Below are 23,295 nucleotides of genomic sequence, written 5' to 3' on the forward strand. Positions count from 1 at the left end.
ATTATCAATCACCAGGAAAAGCCATTAGACAAAAATACTCAAAGGGGTATGACATTAGCCATTGAAGAGTGCTGAAAGTAAAAGTAGAAATTAACCAGTGTAGAAATCAATGTAATTGCACTTAAAAGGGGGCCTTATCACAGTTCCTTGGAATATCGTGAAAATCAGAAATTTTCAAATTGAATTTTACCAATATTTAGAAAAACAGAAGAATTTTCAATAGATTTGCTGACGCAATTCAATACCAAAAGGGAAAAGTGTTCAACAAGTGCTGCATAAATATTGGGAAACAAACTTAGCCCGTGATAATGGAAAGTCTCGAGGAAGCACTGCTCCTGCCATCACAATGAAAAGAAGCCTGATAGAGTCAAGATTATAAATTTTAAAACCCCAGTAGAGAATTAAAGCCATTAAGAAACATAAATGAACTGAAACCCAGGAACTGACAAACCCCTCTGTCACCCCCATTCGCACATGCTTGGCCAGTAAGAGAAGAAAGAGACCCATGACTGCCTTCTTTCTGGGCAGGGAGAAAGGAAATAGGAAAGAAAGCTACCACTGACATGAGTTCAGAGAAACCAGATGAACTTTTTACAGAAGTTTAAAGGTTGCAGATGGTAGTTTGTTTAGACTGCATAAGTAGCTCCAGTTACTCACCTGCTAGCTTTTTGCCATGGCCCTTCAATGAATCTGCACCTGGGAACTAATGGGTCAGGGCAGCAGGGACTTCCAAAAGGTAAAGGCACAGCACGGGAAGCTCGAGGACTCTGGGTTTCTGATAAGTATTAGGCAGGGAATGCTGGCTGCTGGGGAAAATTCAGAGAATCACGCTGAGGAGCCTATGCACAGAGCTTCCTAAAGTGGGGTACAAAAGCAAGAGAATGGGGCACACAAGCTCATAATGCCTTGCCTGAATGCACTGCTGCAGACTCCAGTGCTGTGGGCAGGGCAGCAGAGAACAGCACTAAGCCAGGGAGAAGAGATGATTCCACAGTAACTCAAAGCACTAGCAGCAGCGCTCATAAAGCAGAGCATGTGAGGGTTCCCGTGTTTCTAGTCACTGTCAATGAAGGAAATCTCCAGGGCTCTCCAGTGCTCAGGTTCCAAGCCCTGATGAAGGGAAGGCCCTAATCTCTTACCCTAGAAGTCACTTGAAGCTTCCACTTGTAGAAAAGATGGAGTAAACACAACCCAGCTGCTCCCACTAAACACAAACATAAATCTGTATGGAAAGCAAAGAACAGCCATCCAAGGACCCTGAAACGTGAACAGCAGCAGGTATGCTGGCAACGGAAAACAGAAGTCGGAGTTGTACTGACTGAACCAGCAGTGAGTTTATCACTTTTCCTCCTGCGATATCACCTGGCGTACACGCAAAGAAAGCCAAGGTGTCAAACCAGCCTTGGGCAGTGCACACACGGACCCAATCCAGAGCACTATGGATACTATGGAAACTGAACTGACGTTACAACAAGCCCACAGAAGACAGGTAACCCTAAACCAAAACCTGGGCAACTGTCCATTAAAACAAAACAAAACAAATACATCAACATCCTCTTTGGGACCAAAACTTGACCAAGAATATCATGATACAATATTCAAAATGTCCAGAACATAGTCCAAAGTATAGTCAACATATGAAGGACTGGGAAAATCTGACCTCGTGAGAAAAAATAACAGATTATGCATATGCTGGAATTTGAAAAAAAAACTAAAAAGGAAATTCTAACCATTCTTTTAAAAATAGGAGTGAATTTGGAATGAACAGAAAAGTAGAATGTGTCAGCAAAGAAACAGAAGAAACAAACCAGAAAGAAAAATGTCAAACCTGAAAAATGAAAACAAAAAAATAAAACATTCACTGAATTAACTCCATAGCAGAATGGCAATGACCAAGAATTAATGAATGGGAAAATATATTAATAGGAAATAGCCAATCTGTTCAAAAGAGAAAAAAAACAACAGGACAATACTAAAAGTTCTAGCATTCCTACCACCAGAGTCTCAGAAAGACAGAAGAAAAAGTGTGGTACAAATCTACATATATTTAAAGAAATAATTTAGGGAAGACAAATGCCTCAATTCTGCAATCTCAGCAAAACCCAAAGAGAGTCAAAGAAATCTATCCTGAAGCACATCATAATCACACTGCAGGAACCCAAAAACAAAACAATAATAATAATACTGAAAATTGCAAAGAAAATAATTAGGGAACAACAATTCTAATGACTATGGATTCCTCTTTAGAAATCACAGAAACCAGAAGGAAGTGGACCATTTTTGAAGTCCTGAGGGAAGGAACTACCAATAATCATTTATAAAAAAATGAAGGTTAAATTTAAAAATAAGATGTTTGAGAGCTCTACTTTGACAACTATTAAATAATGCTGAGAGATATTAAGGAAGACTTAAATAAATGAAAACTTACATCATGTTTAAGGATTAAAGATTCAATATTTTAAGATGTCCTTTGCAATTATAGTCACTGGAAGTATTGTGAGGAAATTGACGAGCTGATTCTAACATTGACATGTAAATTTAAAAGATTCAGAATAGTGAAAATATCTTTGAGAATAATAAAACAGCAAAGCAGAATGAGAAAACAAAGATATCAGGTTCCTAGCTGCTTAATTCAGAATAGCTACTGGCAAACACTAAAATGTATATCAACAGGGGAACAAATAATGGGTGTGTATTTACACAATGAAATACTACTCAGCAATGTAAAGGAATGAACTACTTACCAATACACATAACAACATGAATTTCAACAATATTATGCAGTGTGGAAGAATTAAGACACAAAAGAGCAGGTACTCTAGACTTCATTCAGATGAAATCCAACAACCAGCAAAATTAATTTAACAAATTCAATGCAATCTCTTTGAAAATCCCAGTTGGCTTTTATTTTATTGCAGAAATTAACAACCTGCTGCTAAAATTCATATGGAAATGCAAAGGGCTTAGAATAGCCAATAAATGCTGAGGGAAAAAAGAACAAAGGTGGAGAAAGCACACTTGTCAGTTACAGAACTTACTGCATGCTACTTGTGGTACTGGATTACTACAGCAATCTAGGCAGTGTGCTACTGACATTAAGTATGGACATACAGATCAATGGAATAGAATTGAAAGTCCAGAAACAAACCTTCCGATTCACGTCAACCGATTTTCAACAAGGACCCCAGTACACTACAATTCAATGGGGGAAAAAGGTCTTTTCAATAAATGGTGCTAGCATAAGTGGACAGCCACACACAAAAGAATGAGCTTGAACCTCTTCCGCAAACCGCACACAGAAAATAACTCAAAATAGACCACAGATCTAATTTAAGGGTAACACCATAAAACTCTTACTGGAAAATCTTTGTGGCCTGGTTTAGGCAAAGCCTTCTCAGATATGATTACAAAAATAAAAGTAACAAAAGAAAAAAATATCCAGTTCTTCAAAATGAAAACCATTCATGTTTTAAAGGACACCATCAAGAAAGTGAATAGAGTACCTAAACAATGAGAGAAAATGTTTGTAGATCATGTATCTTATAAATGGACTGATATGTCTACAAAAATTATTTTATGAGAATTTCATAGCAGCTTCATTCATAGTAGGCCAAATAGAAAAAAAATGCAAATACTATAACTGTCAAAAGGAAAATGGCTAAACAAATTGTGGTTTATGTATTCTATGAACTACTACTGAGTTTTTTTTAAGAAAGCCAACTACAGTAATCCCTGCCCCCATCCACAGGGCATCTGTTCTAAGACTTGATGCCTAAAACCACAGATTGTACCAAACTCTATATATACTGTGTTCTTGCATATACATATATATACCTATGATAAAATTTAATTTATAAATTAGATACAGTAAGAGAATAACAATAATAAAATAGAACACATGTAATATACTTTAAGAAAGTAAAATAAGCATTCCTTGAACACGAGGACTGTGACACTCTGATAGTTGATCTAATAACTCATTGGGCTGGTAAGTGACTAACAGATCGTAGCATCTACAGCAGGCATCCTCTGGAGAAGGGATGATTCACGTCCCAGGACAGAGTGGGGCCACACAGGACTTCATCATCCTAGTCAGCAGGACACACAATTTATAACCCATGAACTATTTCTGAGATTGTCCATGTAATATTTTCAGGCCACCATTGACCACAGGTAACTGAAATTGCAGAAAGTAAAACCATGGGCATAAGGGGACTGACTACTGGACTAAAACAAAACACAGATGAATCTTAAAAATACTATGCTGAAGCAAAGAATTCAGACACAAAAGAATGCACACTGTATGACAGCATTTACATAAAGCTCAAGAACAGAAAAAACTCAGACCTGAATTATATAAAGTCTACCAAGGGTGGTTTATGCAGGGTGAGGTTATGCGACTGATAAGGGTTAAAGGGAAACTACAGTAGCACCTCTGTAAGTGGCCACCCAGGGGGCTGTAACCAACTGGTCAACATGCAGAGGTGGTCAACATAAGGAACTAGGTCTACCGTACACAGAGTACATGTGGTGCATGTCCAGTCTATGACAATTAGGTCAACTTACGGAGGTGGTCAACTATGGTGGCTCCACTGCATCTGTGGTGATAAAAACATTCTCAATCCACGTACTGGTTTCACATGTCAACCTAAACTCAACAAACTGGACAACTATGATGTACATTTCTCCACATGTAAGTTTACTTCAACTTTTAAAAGTACAAGGAAGGGAAAGGTGCTTCATCGCGCCCCACTCCTCCTGCTCCACATTTCAAACGCAAAACAGAGACACGGAGTCTATTCCAGCCACCAGATGACACACGAGACTCTTTGTGCTTAACAAAGTTGTCTTCTAGCACCGCTGTCTTTGTTGGGCCAGTGGTTCATGCTACTCAGGAGGCTGAGGCAGGAGTTCAGGGCCAGCCTGGGCAATGAAGCTGAAGCGAGACTTTATCTCTAAAAAAAATTTTTTTTTTTCTTTTTTTTTTTTATTGTTGGGGATTCATTGAGGGTACAATAAGCCAGTTACACTGATTGCAATTGCTAGGTAAAGTCCCTCTTGCAATCATGTCCTGCCCCCATAAAGTGTGACACACACTAAGGCCCCACCCCACTCCCTCCCTCTCTCTTTCTGCTTCCCCCCCCCATAACCTTAATTGTCATTAATTGTCCTCATATCAAGATTGAGTACATAGGATTCATGGATTAACAAGCTGTGGTATATGTATACCATGGAATACTATTCAGCCATTAAAAAAAATGGAGACTTTACATCCTTCGTATTAACCTGGATGGAAGTGGAAGACATTATTCTTAGTAAAGCATCACAAGAATGGAGAAAAAAAATTTTTTTAATTACCCAGGCATGGTGGTGCATACCTCTGCACACCTGCAGTCTCAGAAGCTGAGGCAGGAGGATCACTTGAGCCCAGGAATTCAAGACTGGTTTGCAGTGAGCTATGATCCCACAGCCACACTTTAGCCTGAGCAACAGAGTTTAAGAAGAAGCAACTTCTTTTTTTTTTTTTTGTAGAGACAGAGTCTCACTTTATGGCCCTCGGTAGAGTGCCGTGGCCTCACACAGCTCACAGCAACCTCCAACTCCTGGGCTTAAGCGATTCTCTTGCCTCAGCCTCCCGAGTAGCTGGGACTACAGGCACCCGCCACAATGCCCGGCTATTTTTTGGTTGCAGTTTGGCCGGGGCCGGGTTTGAACCCGCCACCCTCGGCATATGGGGCGGGTGCCCTACCGACTGAGCCACAGGCGCCACCCAAGAAACAACTTCTTAAAAAAATCTTTCTCTTTAGAAGAATCCTAGGGCAATGTAAAGATTCCAAATGCATTCAACTTTTCAAACATAGTTTAAGGCTGGTAAATCACCTACATAATCAACAGCATTCTTCTGAAGATTTCTCTGCTATTTCTTAGAATTTTGTCTCTTTACACCTATTTAATCAGTAGCAATAAAAAATGTTTATTACTTGGTGTATGTAACTTTTTGCTCAACGGAAGTTTTTGCTTTTTACAATGTCAATTCTCTATCTTTTACTGTCATAATTTATGACTCCAATGTCATTCATGCTTAGATACACCTTTGCTATGTTCAGATCTTAAAAGTAACACTTAAAAATAAATAAAACTTAAAAATAACACTTAAAAATAAAACTTCCCCTGGACAAGCTAATATTTCCTTCTACTTTCTCCTATCTTCTCTTCTAATACAATTATACGGGTTTTTTTTTAATTTCAACATTTTTATTAAAATTCTCTTAAGATTGTAAATGATAAAATATTTTAAAAATTCAAAAAATGAGACATTTAATTCCATCCAGATTTGTAAAACATTTCAGGATATTTCATCAACAAATTAAATAAATGGATATCACTTAAGACCCTTCCCCAAATGTATCCATTATCTTAAATTTGATGTGTTATTTCTACATGTTACATTTGTTCTAATGTAAGATTTATGACATTTATCCATGTCCACACATGCACATATAGCTCACGTTCACTGCTAAATATAATTTTACTATTTGAAAAAATGAGTTTATTCATCTGCTCTCCTGAGGGGCCTTGAGATTGTTTTCATGTTTTCTTTATTAGAAACAGTGCTGAAGTGTGTAGCTTTTTTATATGAGCCACTTTGTGTATATGTTAGAGACTCTCTGGGGTATAAACATAAAAGTGGAACTTCTGGGTCACAGGCCATGTATCAGCTTCAAATTTAGCAGGTAACAGAACAGAATACCTACCAACAATGGAGAAGAAATCAAATTTCTTCTAGTCATTGCCTTCTGGCATTTTCAGACTTCTAAAATTTTCCTTAATAGACGCACATGGGATGCTATCTCAGTAATGCTTTAATGCATAATCTGCACTTTTCTGAACAGGAAACTTTCAATGTTTATTGGTCATAGCACTTTCCTATTTACTTTGCAAATTTCTTACATCAATCAGCAGCTTACTTTTCCATTTTTTTAATTTTTTTTACGCAAGGGTTTTGTTTTTTTTTCAAAGTGGTTGTATCATTTTATAATTCCATTAGCAATGTATAAGCATTCAGAGAGTTGAACATTTCCAACATTATAAGATTTTTAGAATTTAACCAGGTGTGGTGGCTCACACCTGTAATCCTAGCACTCTGGGAGGCGGAGGCAGGCTTATTGCTTAAGCTCAGGAGTTGGAGACCAGCCTGAGAAGAGTGAGACCCCCCCGCCATCTCTACTAAATATGAAAAACTGAGGCAAGAGGATCACTGGAGCCAAGGAATTTGAGGTTGCTGTGATTTATGATGCCACAGCACTCTACTGAGGGCAACTGTCAGAGAGAGACAGTCTCTCTCTCTCTTTTTTTTTTTTTTTTTTAGAGACAGAGTCTCACTTTGTTGCCCTCGGTAGAGTGCTGTGGTGTCACAGCTCAGAGCAACCTCCAACCCCTGAGCTTAAGCGATTCTCCTCCCTCAGCCTCCCAAGTAGCTGGGACTACAGGCACCCACACAACACTGGGCTATTTTTTTTTTTTTATTAAATCATAGCTGTTTACATTAATGCGATCATGGGGCACCATACACTGGTTTTATAGACCGTTTGACACATTTTCATCACACTGGTTAACACAGCCTTCCTGGCATTTTCTTAGTTATTGTGTTAAGACATTTATATTCTACATTTACTAAGTTTCACATATACCCTTGTAAGATGCACTGCAGGTGTAATCCCACCAATCACCCTCCCTCTGCCCACCTCCTCCCTACCTCCCCTCCCTTTCCTCCTTCCCCCTATTCTTAGGTTATAACTGGGTTATAGCTTTCATGTGAAAGCCATAAACTAGTTTCATAGTAGGGCTGAGTACATTGGATACTTTTTCTTCCATTCTTGGGATACTTTTCTAAGAAGAATATGTTCCAGCTCCATCCATGTAAACATGAAAGAGGTAAAGTCTCCATCTTTCTTTAAGACTGCATAATATTAAGATTTAACAACCTTTCCCATTATGGCTTATAAATTTTATCTTTTAATTTTTAAAAAAAAATCCTATTTGATTTCAATATTATGATAGTCTCTTATATTAACTTCTAAAAGTTTTAAAATATTGCTTTTAGTTTACGAGTTTGTTATTTATCCAATATTTATTTTTATCCATGGTATTGGTAGCAATGAAATAACATTACTATATACATTGTTACATCAGCCTTTTAAAATTATCCATTCTTTTCTCACTATTTTGTAATTTTATTTATATGACATATTCCCCCCATATACATACGTATGTGTACTTCAAGGCTTTCCATTTTGTTTTCTGGTTTATCTGAATATCTTTGCTCCAACACCACACAAATGTATTTAATTGCTTTAGCTTTAAAATAAATCTTTGTGTGGTAGAACAGAATGTACTCTAGTTAACTTTCTTTGAAATCATGTCATATATACTTAAACCTGTTCTCTTCCTAATGCTATGAAAACCTTGTTGGGATTCTGATTCGAATTACATTGAATGCATAAGTCACTTGGGAGTAAGTTGTGATATCTTTATTGTACTAAGTCTTCCCTTCCATGAATATGGCATATATTTCCCTTCATAACCTTTAATAATTTTTTCTATCAGTATCATGTATACTTCTTTTTAGATTTATTCCCATAAGGATTTGATAATGTTTTACATATATTTTACAACTATTCTTTCAAACGGCTGATGATTGATATGTAGGAATTCTATTGATTTTTGAAAGTTCATTTTATATCTAATGGCCAAAGCTGGAATAATTTGAACAAAATAAGCAATCTTCTAAAAGTTTATCTAAAGATTCTCTTCGATTTTCTAGTTAGGCAATTTTTTTTTTATTAATATTAAATCATAGCTGTGTACATTAATGCGATCATGGGGCACCATACACTGGTCTTATAAACGGTTTGTACAATGATGAGCAGAAGCAGTGACAGAAGTAATTCTAGCCTGGTAAAGGATTTTAAAAGAAATACTTCTAATATTTCATCATTAAGTCTAATTTTTACTGGAGATTTTCTTTTTTTTTTTTTTTTACTGGAGATTTTCAATGGGCATCATTTACCAGTTTAAGAAATTCCCTTTTATTCTTGACTACATTTTTTTAAAAATATTATAAACTATAGCATTAAATTTTATAAAATGTCTTAGTCTGTGTCTATTGATTGTCTTCCTCCTTTAATCTATTACTATTGTCAATTATATTAATGATTTTCCTAATGTTAAGAAGTCATTGCATTCCAGGATAAGTATCACTTTAACAAGCCTTATAAAAGTAGGCTGACACCAGTGACCAGATCTTGGTTTCAAATATCTTTGTCCATTAATATAACTATGTCTCCTCAGAGAAACAGCTAATTCTAAGACAGGGTAAGAATATGTAAGATAAACCTGAATCATCTTATAATGCCAGAAAATAAGGAAGTCCTAAGGGGGGGGAAAAAAAAAAAGGAAAAAAGACAACAACAAAAACAATGATGAAGGCATGTTAGAAGGACCCAAGAAGCCAATAAAAGACCTCCTAATATCCAAAGCTGGAATAATTTGAGCAAAATAAACCCTTTCCAATCCAATTTTTCTGCCACCTACATACTCCCCAGCTCTTATTTATTTTGGGTGGGAAGGAGGTTGGAGGATTACTTTTAATTATCCTATAGTTTTAAAAGATAAATACCTAAGTTGAACTTACCAGATGATTGTAATCATTATTTTAGGTCACATAAAATGCAGTATTTTTGTTTATTTTTATTCATAAACAAACAAAAAAAACTATTGTCAGACCTCATTCGACATATGATCAGAAAATTAAAGCAGCACTAGTTTATAACTCAAAGTATAAAACATATATCAATGTATTCATACAGACACAAATAAAAGACTGAATAAGTAAATGAGGAAGAAAAAACCAAGGTCTGATGCAGAAGAATTCACAAAGTTTTATGCAGATACACCACACTCGGTGAGGCAGAATATAACTCCCCACTCCTTCAGTGTGAGCTGCATAAAGTGACTTCCTTCCACAAAGTCCCGGATTGGGGAGTGGGGGGGCAGGAAGAGCAACTTCACAATGGATAAACATAACAGACAGTACCTCAGCCAAGTGATCAAGGTTCTTATCAACAGTGATAAATCATGCTGATAACATATACTCTTGATATTTTGCAATTAAAAAAATGGTACTTTAATTCATGACCTAACTTCCCAAAATATACCCACATCAAGTCTTGAGGAAAAAAAATCAGACAAATCCCAATAAGACAAATGCAAAAACAATAACAAAAAACAAAACCCCCTATCTAGTACTTCTCTAAACTGTCAAGGTCATCACAAACAAGGGAAGTCTGGGAAACCACCAAAACCAAGAGGAAAAGGAGACAGACAGGTAACTGTAACATAAATCTTGGATGAGATCCTGGAGCGGGAAAAAGACACTCAGCAAAACTGGAAATCTGAACCAAGTATGGATTTCATTACTAAGAATATATCAACATCAGTTTATTAATTATGACAAATGTACCATATTAATGTAAGGTATTAATGCTAACGGAAACTGGACATGAAATATGTGAACACTATAGTATCTTTCCAATTTCTCTGTAATAAAATTTTAAATAAATTATGGATTTCATTTTCTACTTTTGGAACCAGTTTATATAGTATATAAAACAGCACTTTCATATGCGAAACACATGTCCTCAATTAGCCATTAAAAAGTAGTCTCCGTGCATGAAATGTGATACCCTGCACTAGATCCTAGATCAGAAAAGGGACATCAGTGAAAAACACTGGTGGAGCTCTCATAATGTCTAGCAATTCAGTTAAGAGTAATATACCAACGTCCATCTCTCAGTTTTGACCATTACACCTTGGTAACAGAAGATATTAAAGTCAGGAAAAACTGGGTGAAGGGAAGGCAGGCGTGCGACTTCTCTGTAAATCTCTCAATGTGGCACCTTCACTACTATTTTAAAACTGGTAAGTTTAGAGATTTAGCCCATGGAAGAAAACTTTTAAAAGGGCATGATTTGCATTTGACAACTTTGATTATAACAGGTTTACTGATGACGTTAAAAATTAATATCTGTCTCAATTTAATTACAGTTTTTTCTGAAAAGACTTCTTACATAATTTCTTCCATACCATTTTTCCTTTCATGTGGATAAAAATATAGAAAACTGTAAACAGCAGTCTCTAAAAACATAAGTAATCTGGTCACAATGAATTGCTTTCCATGTCTGCTATAGATGTGACAAAAGTTCTTTAAAAAAATCTGTAACAGCAAGAATTAAATTTAAAGGATTAATGGAACTGCCTGATTTTAGGAGCTGTCAAATACTGAAAGAATCAGCACTTCAGAAATAAATGAATTCAAGGAGCAGAAAAGCTGAAGCATATAATTAAGCAGCAAACTCAAAGAGGATTGACTGAAAAAAAGAGAAAAAGTTATTTAAAAAGAGGAAGAAAAATAAAGGAAATTAATGAAAATCACGGTTTCCAGTGTCTCTAAAACACTGAGCTGAGATAAACTATGGAACAGGAGGTGAGATGACAGGAGTGTGAACAGTGTGAACTCCAATCGCATCACTGTCTCAATGTGCTTCCATCACTTAGGAGCCAGAGCTCCCTGGGGCCCTGATAGGGGCCCTGTGTCCATCACATCTGACCTTCTCTCCTTCTCACCTACTCCCTCTCCTCCAGGCTGCCCAGTTCTCATCTTTACTTCCCCATCCTCAGGTGCTAAGCTCCCTGCTGGAGTGTTCCTCCTCCAGAAATACCCACAGTAAACCTCCTATGCCTCCTTCAAGTTTTACTCAGAGATTAACCTTTCAGTGATGTACTACTGGGGCACATTCTACTTAAAATGGAGAGCTCCCAAACTTCCCTACCTCACCATTTTCTCGTATCTGCTCCATCATCTAACATTTTAATTATGTTGACTGCCCCTCGCCACAACCACTAAACTGTAAGCTCTGAAATTTTTGCCTGTTTAAGTCACTGATATTACCCCATGCTGAGAATAGTTCTGGGCACACAGTAAGTGCTCAATAAATACTTGTCAAAAATCAAATTTGTACACAAATGTGACTTTTTATTATCATCATTAAAATTAGAATAATAAAACACTGATAACTTTTCCAAAGTATGTTTTTGAGCAATTGAGGTCATTATTTTTGCCTAGGTATTTTTTTATGCTGAACAATTATTTCTATAATGTTTTTGAAGGGAGTTTTGTTTTTATAAAAGACCAGACAGCTGTCAGACATCATCTCAACTCAAGCACATTCAATATCAGAGTCAGAAAGAATAAAAACATTTCCAAGGCCTATTCTTCTTAGGAGCATAAGCAAGTTATTGTTATAGCAGTAAAAGTTCTACATCATAAAAACTTTACATGGGCAAGTGCTCAACAGAATGATCCACTAAGTTTATAGACTCAAAATTCTAACCTCCTCATTTCAAAGATGAGTAAACTGAGACTTATAACTAAGTTAAGTCACTTCTGCATATTCAATTAGAATATACCTGATGATGTGAAGTCAGAGCTAGTTCTAAACACAGGCTGAACCATTACAGAATGACCTGGGCATCAACATTTAGAAATTCAGTGAGAAGCCCACATTGGAAATGTTCAGTTCACCACCCAAGTAGACCTTTATTTCCTCCAACTTGTTTGTTTCATTGCTCAAAGATGTGTGTGAGTGGGTGTTTCATATTGTTTTAACATTCAAGATTCTCTCTGCATTAAAAACACTAGCAAAACAGTGTGGTCACCTTCCCTGTGTATTTTAGCATGCTCAAAGGCCACCGTACCTTCCGGACCCCATTCAACAGTCAGCCTCTTGCTCTAGCCCTCTGTTTTTCTAGTAAAGAGAAGTGTGAGCCCAGCATATTTTATAAATTTCTTATCCTTTCCAGTGGATGGACTGTTGATCAACTCTCATAAAAATGAAAGGGAAGCAGATTTCAGGGTCTAAAAATATGTCACTTATCTTTTCAAAAACATGTAATTATTTTGCTGAAAAACTGCACACATGCTATTGTTCCATCACAAGTGGGGGAAAAAATAAATCTGGTGTTCTATTTTCTTCTCAGAGGCAGCAAGAGCAGTTCTTCCATACACATGCATTCCCCAGGTCCCCAGTCATCTCTGATGTTACAGTGCTACAGGGGCAGATACTTTGGCAAAGACAGTTTATAAAATGAAGCTGCTATGGACCAAAGGAATGGTATCGATTTTTAGTACAATTCAAAACACAGGAAACATCCTAAATGGCACATTTTGAAAAGGACAAAGAGAAATAGACTGCAAATAGTGAAAATAAAAGAATAAAAGACAATTAATTGCATTGGCAAACTTCTTAGGGTTTTTTATAGGTTGTTTGTTTATTAAGCTCAAAGAAATGAGAGGGCTCAATTATGTTGAACTGTCTTTATCTAAAAATCTGAGATTGCTCATTTATAGACATTGTGATCACAGCTGGAAATGTGAGCATCCAAAAGACCTCATCTCTAAAAAATAGCCAAGCATTGTGACAGGCACCTGTAGTCCCAGCTACTGGGGAGGCTGAGGAAAGAGGATCATTTATTTGAGGTTGCTGTGGGCTATGATGCCACGGCACTCTACTGAGGGTGATCCAAGGAGACTGTGTCTAAAAAAAAAAGAAGAAAGAAGGAAAGATAAAAGACCCCCATGAAATGAAGCCTTAGATATGCTTTCCTTAGATATCCTTAATGAGATAAAAGGACTTCCAAGTCAGAGACCTGTGGATGGGAGGCTCCCAATGCAGAAATACCAGCCAGGACTTACCATGGCCCCCTCACTTGTCCTCTGGGCAACTTCTCGCTGCAGTCTGGCCACTGCCAACTTCTCCCTGGAGAGGGAAAAAAGCATGTGATTAGCTGACCATTCCCGGGGCAGAGGCAGCACTGTTGTGGCTGTGAAACATTCTTTTGAGGTCTCTAGAGGAACTCCTTCCTTGATTTAGCTCACTTCCTCCACTATGCTTTCTATAAATATTTTAAGTGATTGGTCATAAGTGCATTGTTTTGATCAAGCATCATGAAAGACATATTTTTGCCTTGTTAAATGTTAAATGCTGAGTAAAAGCTTTAAGTTCATTTACATGTATCACTTATACATTTTGCATGGCTAAAATATTTCAGTTGCCCCTTCTGTATCAACTTGGCTTATACATTTTTAATTATCTTTATTTCTCTTATTGCTCTATTGATAGTGAATTTTAAAAAGCAAAGAAAAGCAACTCCTTACGATTCTTAAAATAACAATAGAAAATAGTTTGCAGGCTTGTTACATAACAGGCACCATCCTAGGCATGGTAACTATTCTCATTTTAGCCTGCCAACAACCTCAGAAGATGTCTTCTTTTTCTTTCTTTCTTTCTTTTCTTTTTTAATGCCCATCTTATTGATGAAGCAGCTGAGGCTCAGAGAGGCTAACACACTGATGAGCCCCAAGATAGTAGGTAGTAGTTGTAGGGTCAGATTTTCAGCTTCCTTACCTCAAAGCCTAAATAAAAATTGTGCTTATTATTTTTCAGGCTATAGATAACATAAAATATAGATTTTAAAAACATTCTTTTTACCATTCTTTATTTAACAATGGAGTTCAGTTTTATAACCCTTATAATTACAATTCTAATTTCACTTAAAATATGTCCAATATTCACCAAAATTTTAGGAATACTCTTGTGAAGTAATAGTACTTGCATTTGGAAGCTTTTCAATTATTGTTTAAATAGTTGATGGATGACACAGGGGTTAAGTGAACTCTTCAAGTAATCCCTAAATATTAGTTTCTCCTGAAATCCTTCTACCCATACTAAGATGAGAAACTTTTCACTGAAGCACAGTTCACAATCGCTAATACATGGAATCAACCCAGGTGCCCATCCACTCACGAATGGATTAATAGACTGTGATATATGTATACCATGGAATACTATTCAGCCATAAAAAGATGGATACTTTACATCTTTAGTATTTACATGGATGAAGTTCAAAAACATTCTTATTAGTAGTACCACAAAAATGAAAAAGCAAGCATCCAATGTATGCAATACTAATATGAAAGCAATATATAAACAATTATACCCCCACATGAAAGAAAAGCACAATTAAGTACAAGTGGGGAGAGGTGGGAGGGGGGAAAGTGAGAGGGAAGATGGGAAGGGGTTGGTGTGCTCTCACCTAATGGGTACTATATAAAGGTATATAGCACACCTGGGTGAAGGGCTCACCTACACCTTGAACTTTACCTAACAAATGCAAGCAATGTAACCTAATCATTTATACTCTCATATTAATGTGAAATTAAAAAGCAAAGATGAGAAACTCTAGGGAATAAATTTAACAAAAGTCTTGCAGGACTACTACCCTGAAAACTATAAAACACTGCTGAGAAGAATCAAAGGAGACCAACAGAAACATATACCTTGTTCATGGATAGGAAGGCTTAACACTTCTATGCTGTCAAAATCTATAAAGTATTTCTCATTGGGACATACAACTCCACATCCCAATGAAAGGAGAAGACATGAATAACAGAAAACAAGAAATCCCACATAGAAAAGGATAAAAGAAGGAGAGGAGGAGAAAAAAGGAATTAATGCATTCATGAAAGCATATACAAAGGCGGCCCTGGACAACAGGTATGTAGGAATCCAGAGAATAACCAATCTAGATTGCAGCCAGAGGATGGAGAGCCTTGAGAGGATGACTCAAGGAAAAAAAAAAACAAAAACTTGAACCAAAATAAATTACCCATGTGTTTGACAATATTAAGAAGAGTTGTACATATACCACAATTTATTAATCCATTCATGGGTCGATGGGCACTTAGGCTTCTTCCACGACTTAGCAATTATGAATTGGGCTGCAGTAAACATTCTGATGCAAATATCTTTGTTATAAAGTGATTTTTGGTCTTCTAGATATATACCTAGTAGAGGAATTGCAGGATCGAATGGCAGGTCTATTTTTCGATCCCTAAGTGATCTCCAAACTTCTTTCCAACTATAGCCGAAGATGAAAGGGAAAGAGAAGGGGGTGGGGAGGACAGGGGGGAGGATGGGTGGAGGGAGGGTAATTGGTGGCAACACACCTATGGTGCATTTTACAAGGGTACATGTTAAATCTACTAAGTGTAGAATATAAATGTCTTAACACAATAACTAAGAAAATGAGGTGAAGGCTTGAAAGTATTTCAAATTGTATATAAAAGCAGCACATTGTAACCCATAACTGCATTAATGTACACAGCTATGATTAAATAAAAAATAAAAATAAATAAAATAAAAAACTAAGAGTTATAGTTTTAGTTTGTTAAGAATCAGAGACTGGATGATGAAAACCTAAGTCAGTGGCAGGAAGTTGCAATTATTAACTCTAGAAAAAGCAAAGCTACTCTGGATATACAATTCTAGAATTCTGTTAGACTCAGCTGTGAATGACATTTACTTTGTTTTATCATAAGTAGGTAATCAAGTTAATTTACATTTTAATAAAATAAATTGGAAAGATGGGGAAGCATGGAGAAACACAGATGGTATTAAAGAACTAAATCTTTACCTTTCATGATAGGAAGACAGTATATAATGTCTAAAAGTGATCAGTAGAGAAGCAGAAGTTCAAGCCTATTATTTAAATACAAGGATGGAAAATTCAGAAAATAGACATAGAATGGAGAATGGTTGTATCAGGCCAGTCAGACCCAGAAGCAATGAGGAAGAGGTGAAGTCTGCTAAATCTTACCATGGCATTTGATTTCCAAACTATTTACATGACTAAAAACTTTTTTACTTTAATTAAAAACTTTTCAAAAATATGTATTTAAAAAGTTGGCATGCTTCCTTTTATCTTTATTAAAAACATAATAATATATTACTGGAAAGAAAGAGAACAGATTATTGACCAACTGAAGATTACACATCAAATGCTTCCCTGCCATGGTCCTGAGAAGAAGAAAAACTTTGGTAAATCAAAGCAAAATACAAATTAACCATAAGCAACAAGGAGTCTTTGGACAAATGTTTTCAAGTGTCTATTAACGATACAAACAGTTTACCATGCAACAGAGACATTCTAAATTTAAAAGATGTTTTACTTTTTTTAATGAAGTATAAAAATACATGGAAAAATTGAGAAATGTTAAGAGCACAACCTGAGGAATAATCACAAAGTGAACATGTCCATATTAGTACCACCAAAGCAAAAAATTATGAACATGGACAGAATACAAGAAGCTACTGTATTGCTAATGATAGCCAGCTTAGCAAAGCAATTCCTAAAACTCATCTGCTGTACTCTTTTCTCTGCGTACTGAAACACGAGGCATTTAACTTTTAGTCTAAAATCTTGTATTTTATTTAACTGTTCATTCAACAGATCCTTTCCTGTAAATAGGACTATGAATTCCTCCTTCACCACAACAGTAGCAGAGATATTGAAATATTGATTCATGCTTTTTTGCAGTGGACAGTTGTGTTGTAATTAGAATCTTACTATAACAGCTGGATACCTGAATGTAGAGATAATATTTAGTTCATCTCTAATAACAATAAGGGCCATTTAAGCAGGAACAAAATAAGTGTTGTGACTTGCTGAATGAAGCATCGGTCGTAAAATCTAATGCCAACTGGCCTAATAAAAATTTTTTTTAAAGAGATGAGTTCTTAACTTTGAGCATAATCCTAGCTTACTGCAGTTTGGAACTCCCGTTCCAACTCCTCCTGCTTCAGCCTCCTGAGTAGCAAGGACTACAGTGGTGCACCAACATACATGGATAAGCTTTTATTTTCTAATTTTTGTTTTGAGACTGGGGCCTCACTATATTGCTTAGGCTGGTCTCAAACTCCTGGCCTCAAGCAATTCTCCTGCAAAGTGGTATAAGCCACTTTGCCTGGCCTAGAATATTAATTTTGCATTTATGTGGCATATAACACAGGTACATGCAAAAAACACAGTTTCCACAGGATATCTTCTGTTCTGGTTGGACATAAAAGGTTTTTAACATATATTCTAAAATTATGAAAAGCAAAGCTTATACAGGCTCCCACATTAATACCTGAATAAATGTCAACAAAGTAATTCCTATGTAAAAGCCCTGAATAGTAGAACAGCAGTTCTTAAATATTTGTGTCATAGCACACCCTTTGCACATGGAAAAATTAAGGACCCCAGACAGCTTCTATTTATATAAGTTATAACTACTGATATTTACCACATATAAATGAAAATCGTGGTTTTAAAAATATCAATTCACTAAAAAAAAATAAAAATCCATTCTAACATAAGTAAAATATTTTTATGAAATCACAAATCCTATATTCAAAAATAAATAAATTTCGTAAGAAGAATGATACTGTTGTAGAATTTTACAAATGTCATTAATGCTTGACTTAGAAGAAAGGTGGATTCCCCTATCTGCTTCAGCATTCAATCCGTTATGATAGCACATGTCATGTAGCTTGTAAAAAAATCCACTCATGGGGCAGTGCCTGTGGCTCAGTGAGTAGGGCGCCGGCCCCATATGCCGAGGGTGGCGGGTTCAAACCCAGCCCCGGCCAAACTGCAACAAAAAAATAGCCGAGCATTGTGGCAGGTGCCTGTAGTCCCAGCTTCTTGGGAGGCTGAGGCAAGAGAATTGCGTAAGCCCAAGAGTTAGAGGTTGCTGTGAGCCGTGTGACGCCACGGCACTCTACCCGAGGGCGGTACAGTGAGACTCTGTCTCTACAAAAAAAAAAAAAATATCCACTCATGAAAGAAGATGAGTGAAAAGGCAACTATCCTGGTGCTCTTACAAAAATCGTTTTGACCTTGCAGATACCTCGAAAGAATCTTGGTGACACCCAGGGGTCCCAGTACCAAGCTTTGAGAACTTCAATTAGAGACAGATACAGAACTAGGAATGGAGGAATATTCTAGAAAATTGCCTTGAATTATCATTCCTGAATCTTCAGAGAAAGATTTAATATATATGCTAATGGCATGTTAATTTTTCACAAGAGTAGTTCAGCATAAAAGAGACATTTCTAGGAATAGAACAAGAGTCTATCTTATCGCCTTCATCCTACTAAATGATAAACGAGTCCTAATACAGAATAAACCTAGGAATGTCACTATTTTATGCTTAAAAGAGATGGCTCTTAAAACAACTATTAGAAATTGTCACAATGTATAGGTGCTCGTCAAATCTGGTTAATTCAATTTGAAAGAAAACTTTAATGGATTTTAGCCATTACATACTTTTTAAAGGGGAATACACTATATTAATAAATCACGAAATTTCATGAACTTCCCACACATTATATTTTTAGGCATTCAATTAAGAAAGAAATTTTGAATGAATCAACAAGAAAAGGCCATCTGTAAAGGGCAGCAAGCTAGCCATTTACTTTGGTGAAACAGAGAGTAAAGTAACTAGAAACACCAGTTTTATTTCTGCCCTGGCCCCACGTGAACGGAGATTTGCAGTTATTTTAAACAGCCATGTGGCAATAGGCAATACAAACACCAATTTATTTCAGAGCACTCTAGTCACAGGAAAAACTATCCTTGACCCCTAGCCCTGCCCTCTACCTCACCCTCATCTACAGGTGGGAGCCACCCTGACTCAGAGGGGCTGGATGGTAAAGGAGAAGGATTTGTGAGGAAAGCAAATACAACTGTTAGTGACCAAGTTCTGTAACTGTTTTTAATCACTTATGCAGGAAATGCAGCATGTAATGTCTTAGAGCACTGACCCCTCAGGATTCCAAGGAACAGTTCAGGGTCTTCTATGGAGTAAGTGGGTAAAGCCAGTGTCAAGTCCAGCACAGCCAGAGCATTGCAACTTTGAGCTATTTCCTATTTTGGCCTCCTGAATCACATTCCTTTTAATAGAGGGTTGCAAGGCAAAAAAAAAAAAAAAAAGACAGGAGGTAATTCTTTCTTCTTTCTTTATGTTCAATAATTTTCCTTTTTTTTTTTTTAATTTCAACTTCCTTGTTCATTCTTCTTCATTTAAGTACTCTTTTTTGTTGTTCATTTTCTTCTTCCTCTGGCAATGTTCTTGATGTTAGTAGAGATGGGGTCTTACTCTGGCTCACTGCTGTTCATACTGGTCTTGAACCTCTGAGCTCAGGCAATCCACCCACCTCGGCCTCCCACAGCGCTGGGACTACAGGCGTGAGCCACCACACCCGGCCAATGTTCAATAATTTTCAATCTAAATACATCAAGTCCTTACCTGTGTGTTTTATTGGAAGTTTTGTTTCTTTTTAAAGTAGAAATTATACTTTTTATATGAAAAAGGTCATCTTTCTTTATAAAAACTAAGGAAGTAATGATGTCATAAAAATCTATGATAAAATACTCAAGATTCTAGATGTTAACATTTCTAGAATCAAATTACCAACTCAATCAAAATATTAACAATAAATGGCTAGTCCTTTCTTTATAAAGTAATCTTATTTGCCCTTGGGTTTAATAGTTCCTGCCAAACCATACTTTCAAATCTCTGTGGTCCAAAGACATGAGTGACACCAATTGAAGATAGTACCTTTTTCATGCAAATTCAGGGTTCTCACAAACAGCTTTGTGTGAAAAATAAAGAATACTGACCTTGCCAGCTACTCAAGGCAAATAAAATACACTCACATACACATACACCCTTGCTCCAATTTAAAGGTCTTGGATCATCTGCTGGAAACAGAAAACTGTACTTTTACAATACATCACTGTTTTGTTTCAAGTTTGAGGCAAAGCCAGTAGCTCATTATGAAGCAGGTATTGACTTTATGATTTGCAAACCAAATGCCCAGGGATATTTTATCAAGAGCTGTGGATCTTTACTCACAGCATAGAAATAAGACTATACACTTTAAGGACTATGTAATACCAAATGAAATAAAAGATACCACAACTCGGGCGGCGCCTGTGGCTTAAGGAGTAGGGCGCCGGTCCCATATGCCAGAGGTGGCGGGTTCAAACCCAGCCCCGGCCAATAACCAAAAAAAAAAAAGATACCACAACTCTTTCTTCTCTTTCAGTTAAGAGCAAAGAGAATTTTTCTCTACAGGAAGCTCTGAGAACACAGTTATTATTCTAATTCATTTTTATACCCAAAATGGAGTATTAGTAACAGGCTTCTAGATTCCTTCAATACAGCCTCAAACTAACTCAATTAAATTTAATGATAACATTTTGTGTATGAACTATCGGTCTTCAGCATACCATCAACACATCTACAAATTAAGCCCACGGAAACAGTATCCCCAATAAAACCAAGGGGATGTTTAGCACTTGTAAAATACAGACAAGATCTGCAAACCTCGCAATTTTTGAGAAAATATTTCCCCAAGGAGAAAGTAGTTTGCAAAGGAAGAATATATTCAGTTTGTGATGTGGAGATACCTCGCCTACAGGGTGCTGCAAAGCCATCTGGTGCAGAAGCATACAGGGCAGGCCTGTCTGGAGACAAAGCAATGTCCTCCGGACAGGCCTGGAGAAGACCCAGGACTCCTATCCACCCTGACCCTGAACTGGGGAGAGTCTGTGTTCCCTGATCTCCACCAAGCAGATGGTGGCCCTGTGAGGATGCCATGACAGAAAAGCAGGAGCAAGGACACTTAGCCTAAGTGGGAAGCATTACTCCTACTCATTGAAAGACTCGTGGCCTCAACTACTCTATATACAGGCTGGACATAAAGTTCATGTGCAATTTAAATTAGTCTGCTATTTCAATTGCACATAAACTTTATTCCCCCTCTGCTGTTACATGCGATGCATTTGAGGCACAGATCCAAAGGTACATCAAGCAGGCTGTCAAGATGTTAAATACTCTGGTATTTTGGTAAAAGTACCAGGGGATGTGTGTGATCTCCACTTGACTTTTCTAAAAAATAAAGTATAACAACTAAGTATGCTCAGAAATATATGTAAAAAGAAAAATATATTCTTGATTATCTTAGAAATACAAAGTCAGTTTCCTTTACTCTGTGGTAAACATATTGTGGCATCAAAAAATGCTAGAACACAACCTCTAAAAAGTTCTAAGTTCATGTTAGTTTTGGTTTTTAGATTAAGTTACTATAAAGTTATTGAAAACTTACTTATGTATTATATATAGCTATCTCTGTTTTAATTTAGTGACAATATCTTACCAATTAAAATTATATTATTTAATCCAATGATAATCAAACTTCTAATTCATTTAGCCAACACTCAATGTGAGTTTACTTTTAGGCCTGCTCCAGTTCTTGGTCTTGGGCAATAAAAATAAGTTTCAAATTCAAAGACTTCAGGGCCAAAAGAGAGAGCAAGTGTAAGCACACCAGCACCATAACACACAGTAGGAGCCTGGCGTGTTGGCATACGCCTGCAGTCCCAGCTACTCGAGAGGCTGAGGCAGGAGGATCACTTCAGTCGAAGAAGAGTTCAAAGCCAGCCTGGACAATGTAGCAAGACTCTGTCTTCATAAACAATAATTAAAAAAGATTCAATAAATGTTAGCAGTAATTATAATAGAGCCCCAGCCTCATCATGCAGATCAATAGCAGGAACATAAAGAATTAAGGGGACGGGATTAAAGATGGCAAGCAAGTAACAGCTTCCCTGCAACTGGGCACAGTGAGTCTGGGGAGATAAGACTCCAGACATCTCTGGCTGGTGATATCTGCCTATAATCATCCCTTTGAGGATACCAGGAGTCAGCAAGGGACTTCTGGACCCCAAAAGCAGTGGGAAACTGGCAAGTGGTTGTGTGTGTTCGATCAACCTAATAACGCCGGCAACCGTGAGTACAAGCAGCAGTGAGACTGCAAACAGGAAAGGCCTTACCTGTGAACTGTTTAGATGTTTTTGGACTTGGCACTCAGTTGAACTGCCTTGGGGAGAGCTTAGGCAGGAGTACAGAGAACTCTGGGCATTGTCTGGGGCCCCAGACAGAGCCACTGAGCTGGGCTGCAGGGAGCCATTGTGTGAGAGAACTGCCCCGGCAAGCTCCGCAATCAGGGTCCCAGAGCAAGGAGTGGGTGGAACCTAGTAACCTAGCAACTGAGCAGCCTAAAGTTGGGGACTGAGCTGCCTCACAGCCTTAACCCTTAGGGGCAGAGTGAGACGGTTTTGGCACACTGGAGGCTCAGGCTGTTGCCCTGGGTAGAGTGCCGTGGTGTCACAGCCCATACCAACCTCAAATTCCTGGGCTTGGTGCTGCCTGGACCTCCATAAGATCTGTGCCACGACCCCGCACCAACTGGGTCTCCACATGCCCTGACCAGGAACTGCGGGAGA

The 23,295-nt window shown here is 37.2% G+C and overlaps 1 protein-coding gene across 2 annotated transcripts in view; it reads right to left on the bottom strand.

Annotated features, from left to right (window-relative positions):
- NCKAP5 (NCK associated protein 5) overlaps positions 1-23,295 on the bottom strand; it is a 969,262-nt gene that overhangs the window by 567,866 nt on the left and 378,101 nt on the right. For both annotated transcript variants that reach the window (XM_053597956.1, XM_053597955.1), the window contains one exon: positions 13,814-13,877. In XM_053597956.1, the coding sequence (XP_053453931.1) occupies positions 13,814-13,816 (3 nt within the window). In that variant the 5' untranslated portion in view covers positions 13,817-13,877. The remainder of the gene's footprint in view (positions 1-13,813; positions 13,878-23,295) is intronic.

This window comes from Nycticebus coucang, chromosome 7, assembly GCF_027406575.1.
Source record: "Nycticebus coucang isolate mNycCou1 chromosome 7, mNycCou1.pri, whole genome shotgun sequence".
In the NCBI taxonomy this organism is placed as follows: domain Eukaryota; kingdom Metazoa; phylum Chordata; class Mammalia; order Primates; family Lorisidae; genus Nycticebus; species Nycticebus coucang.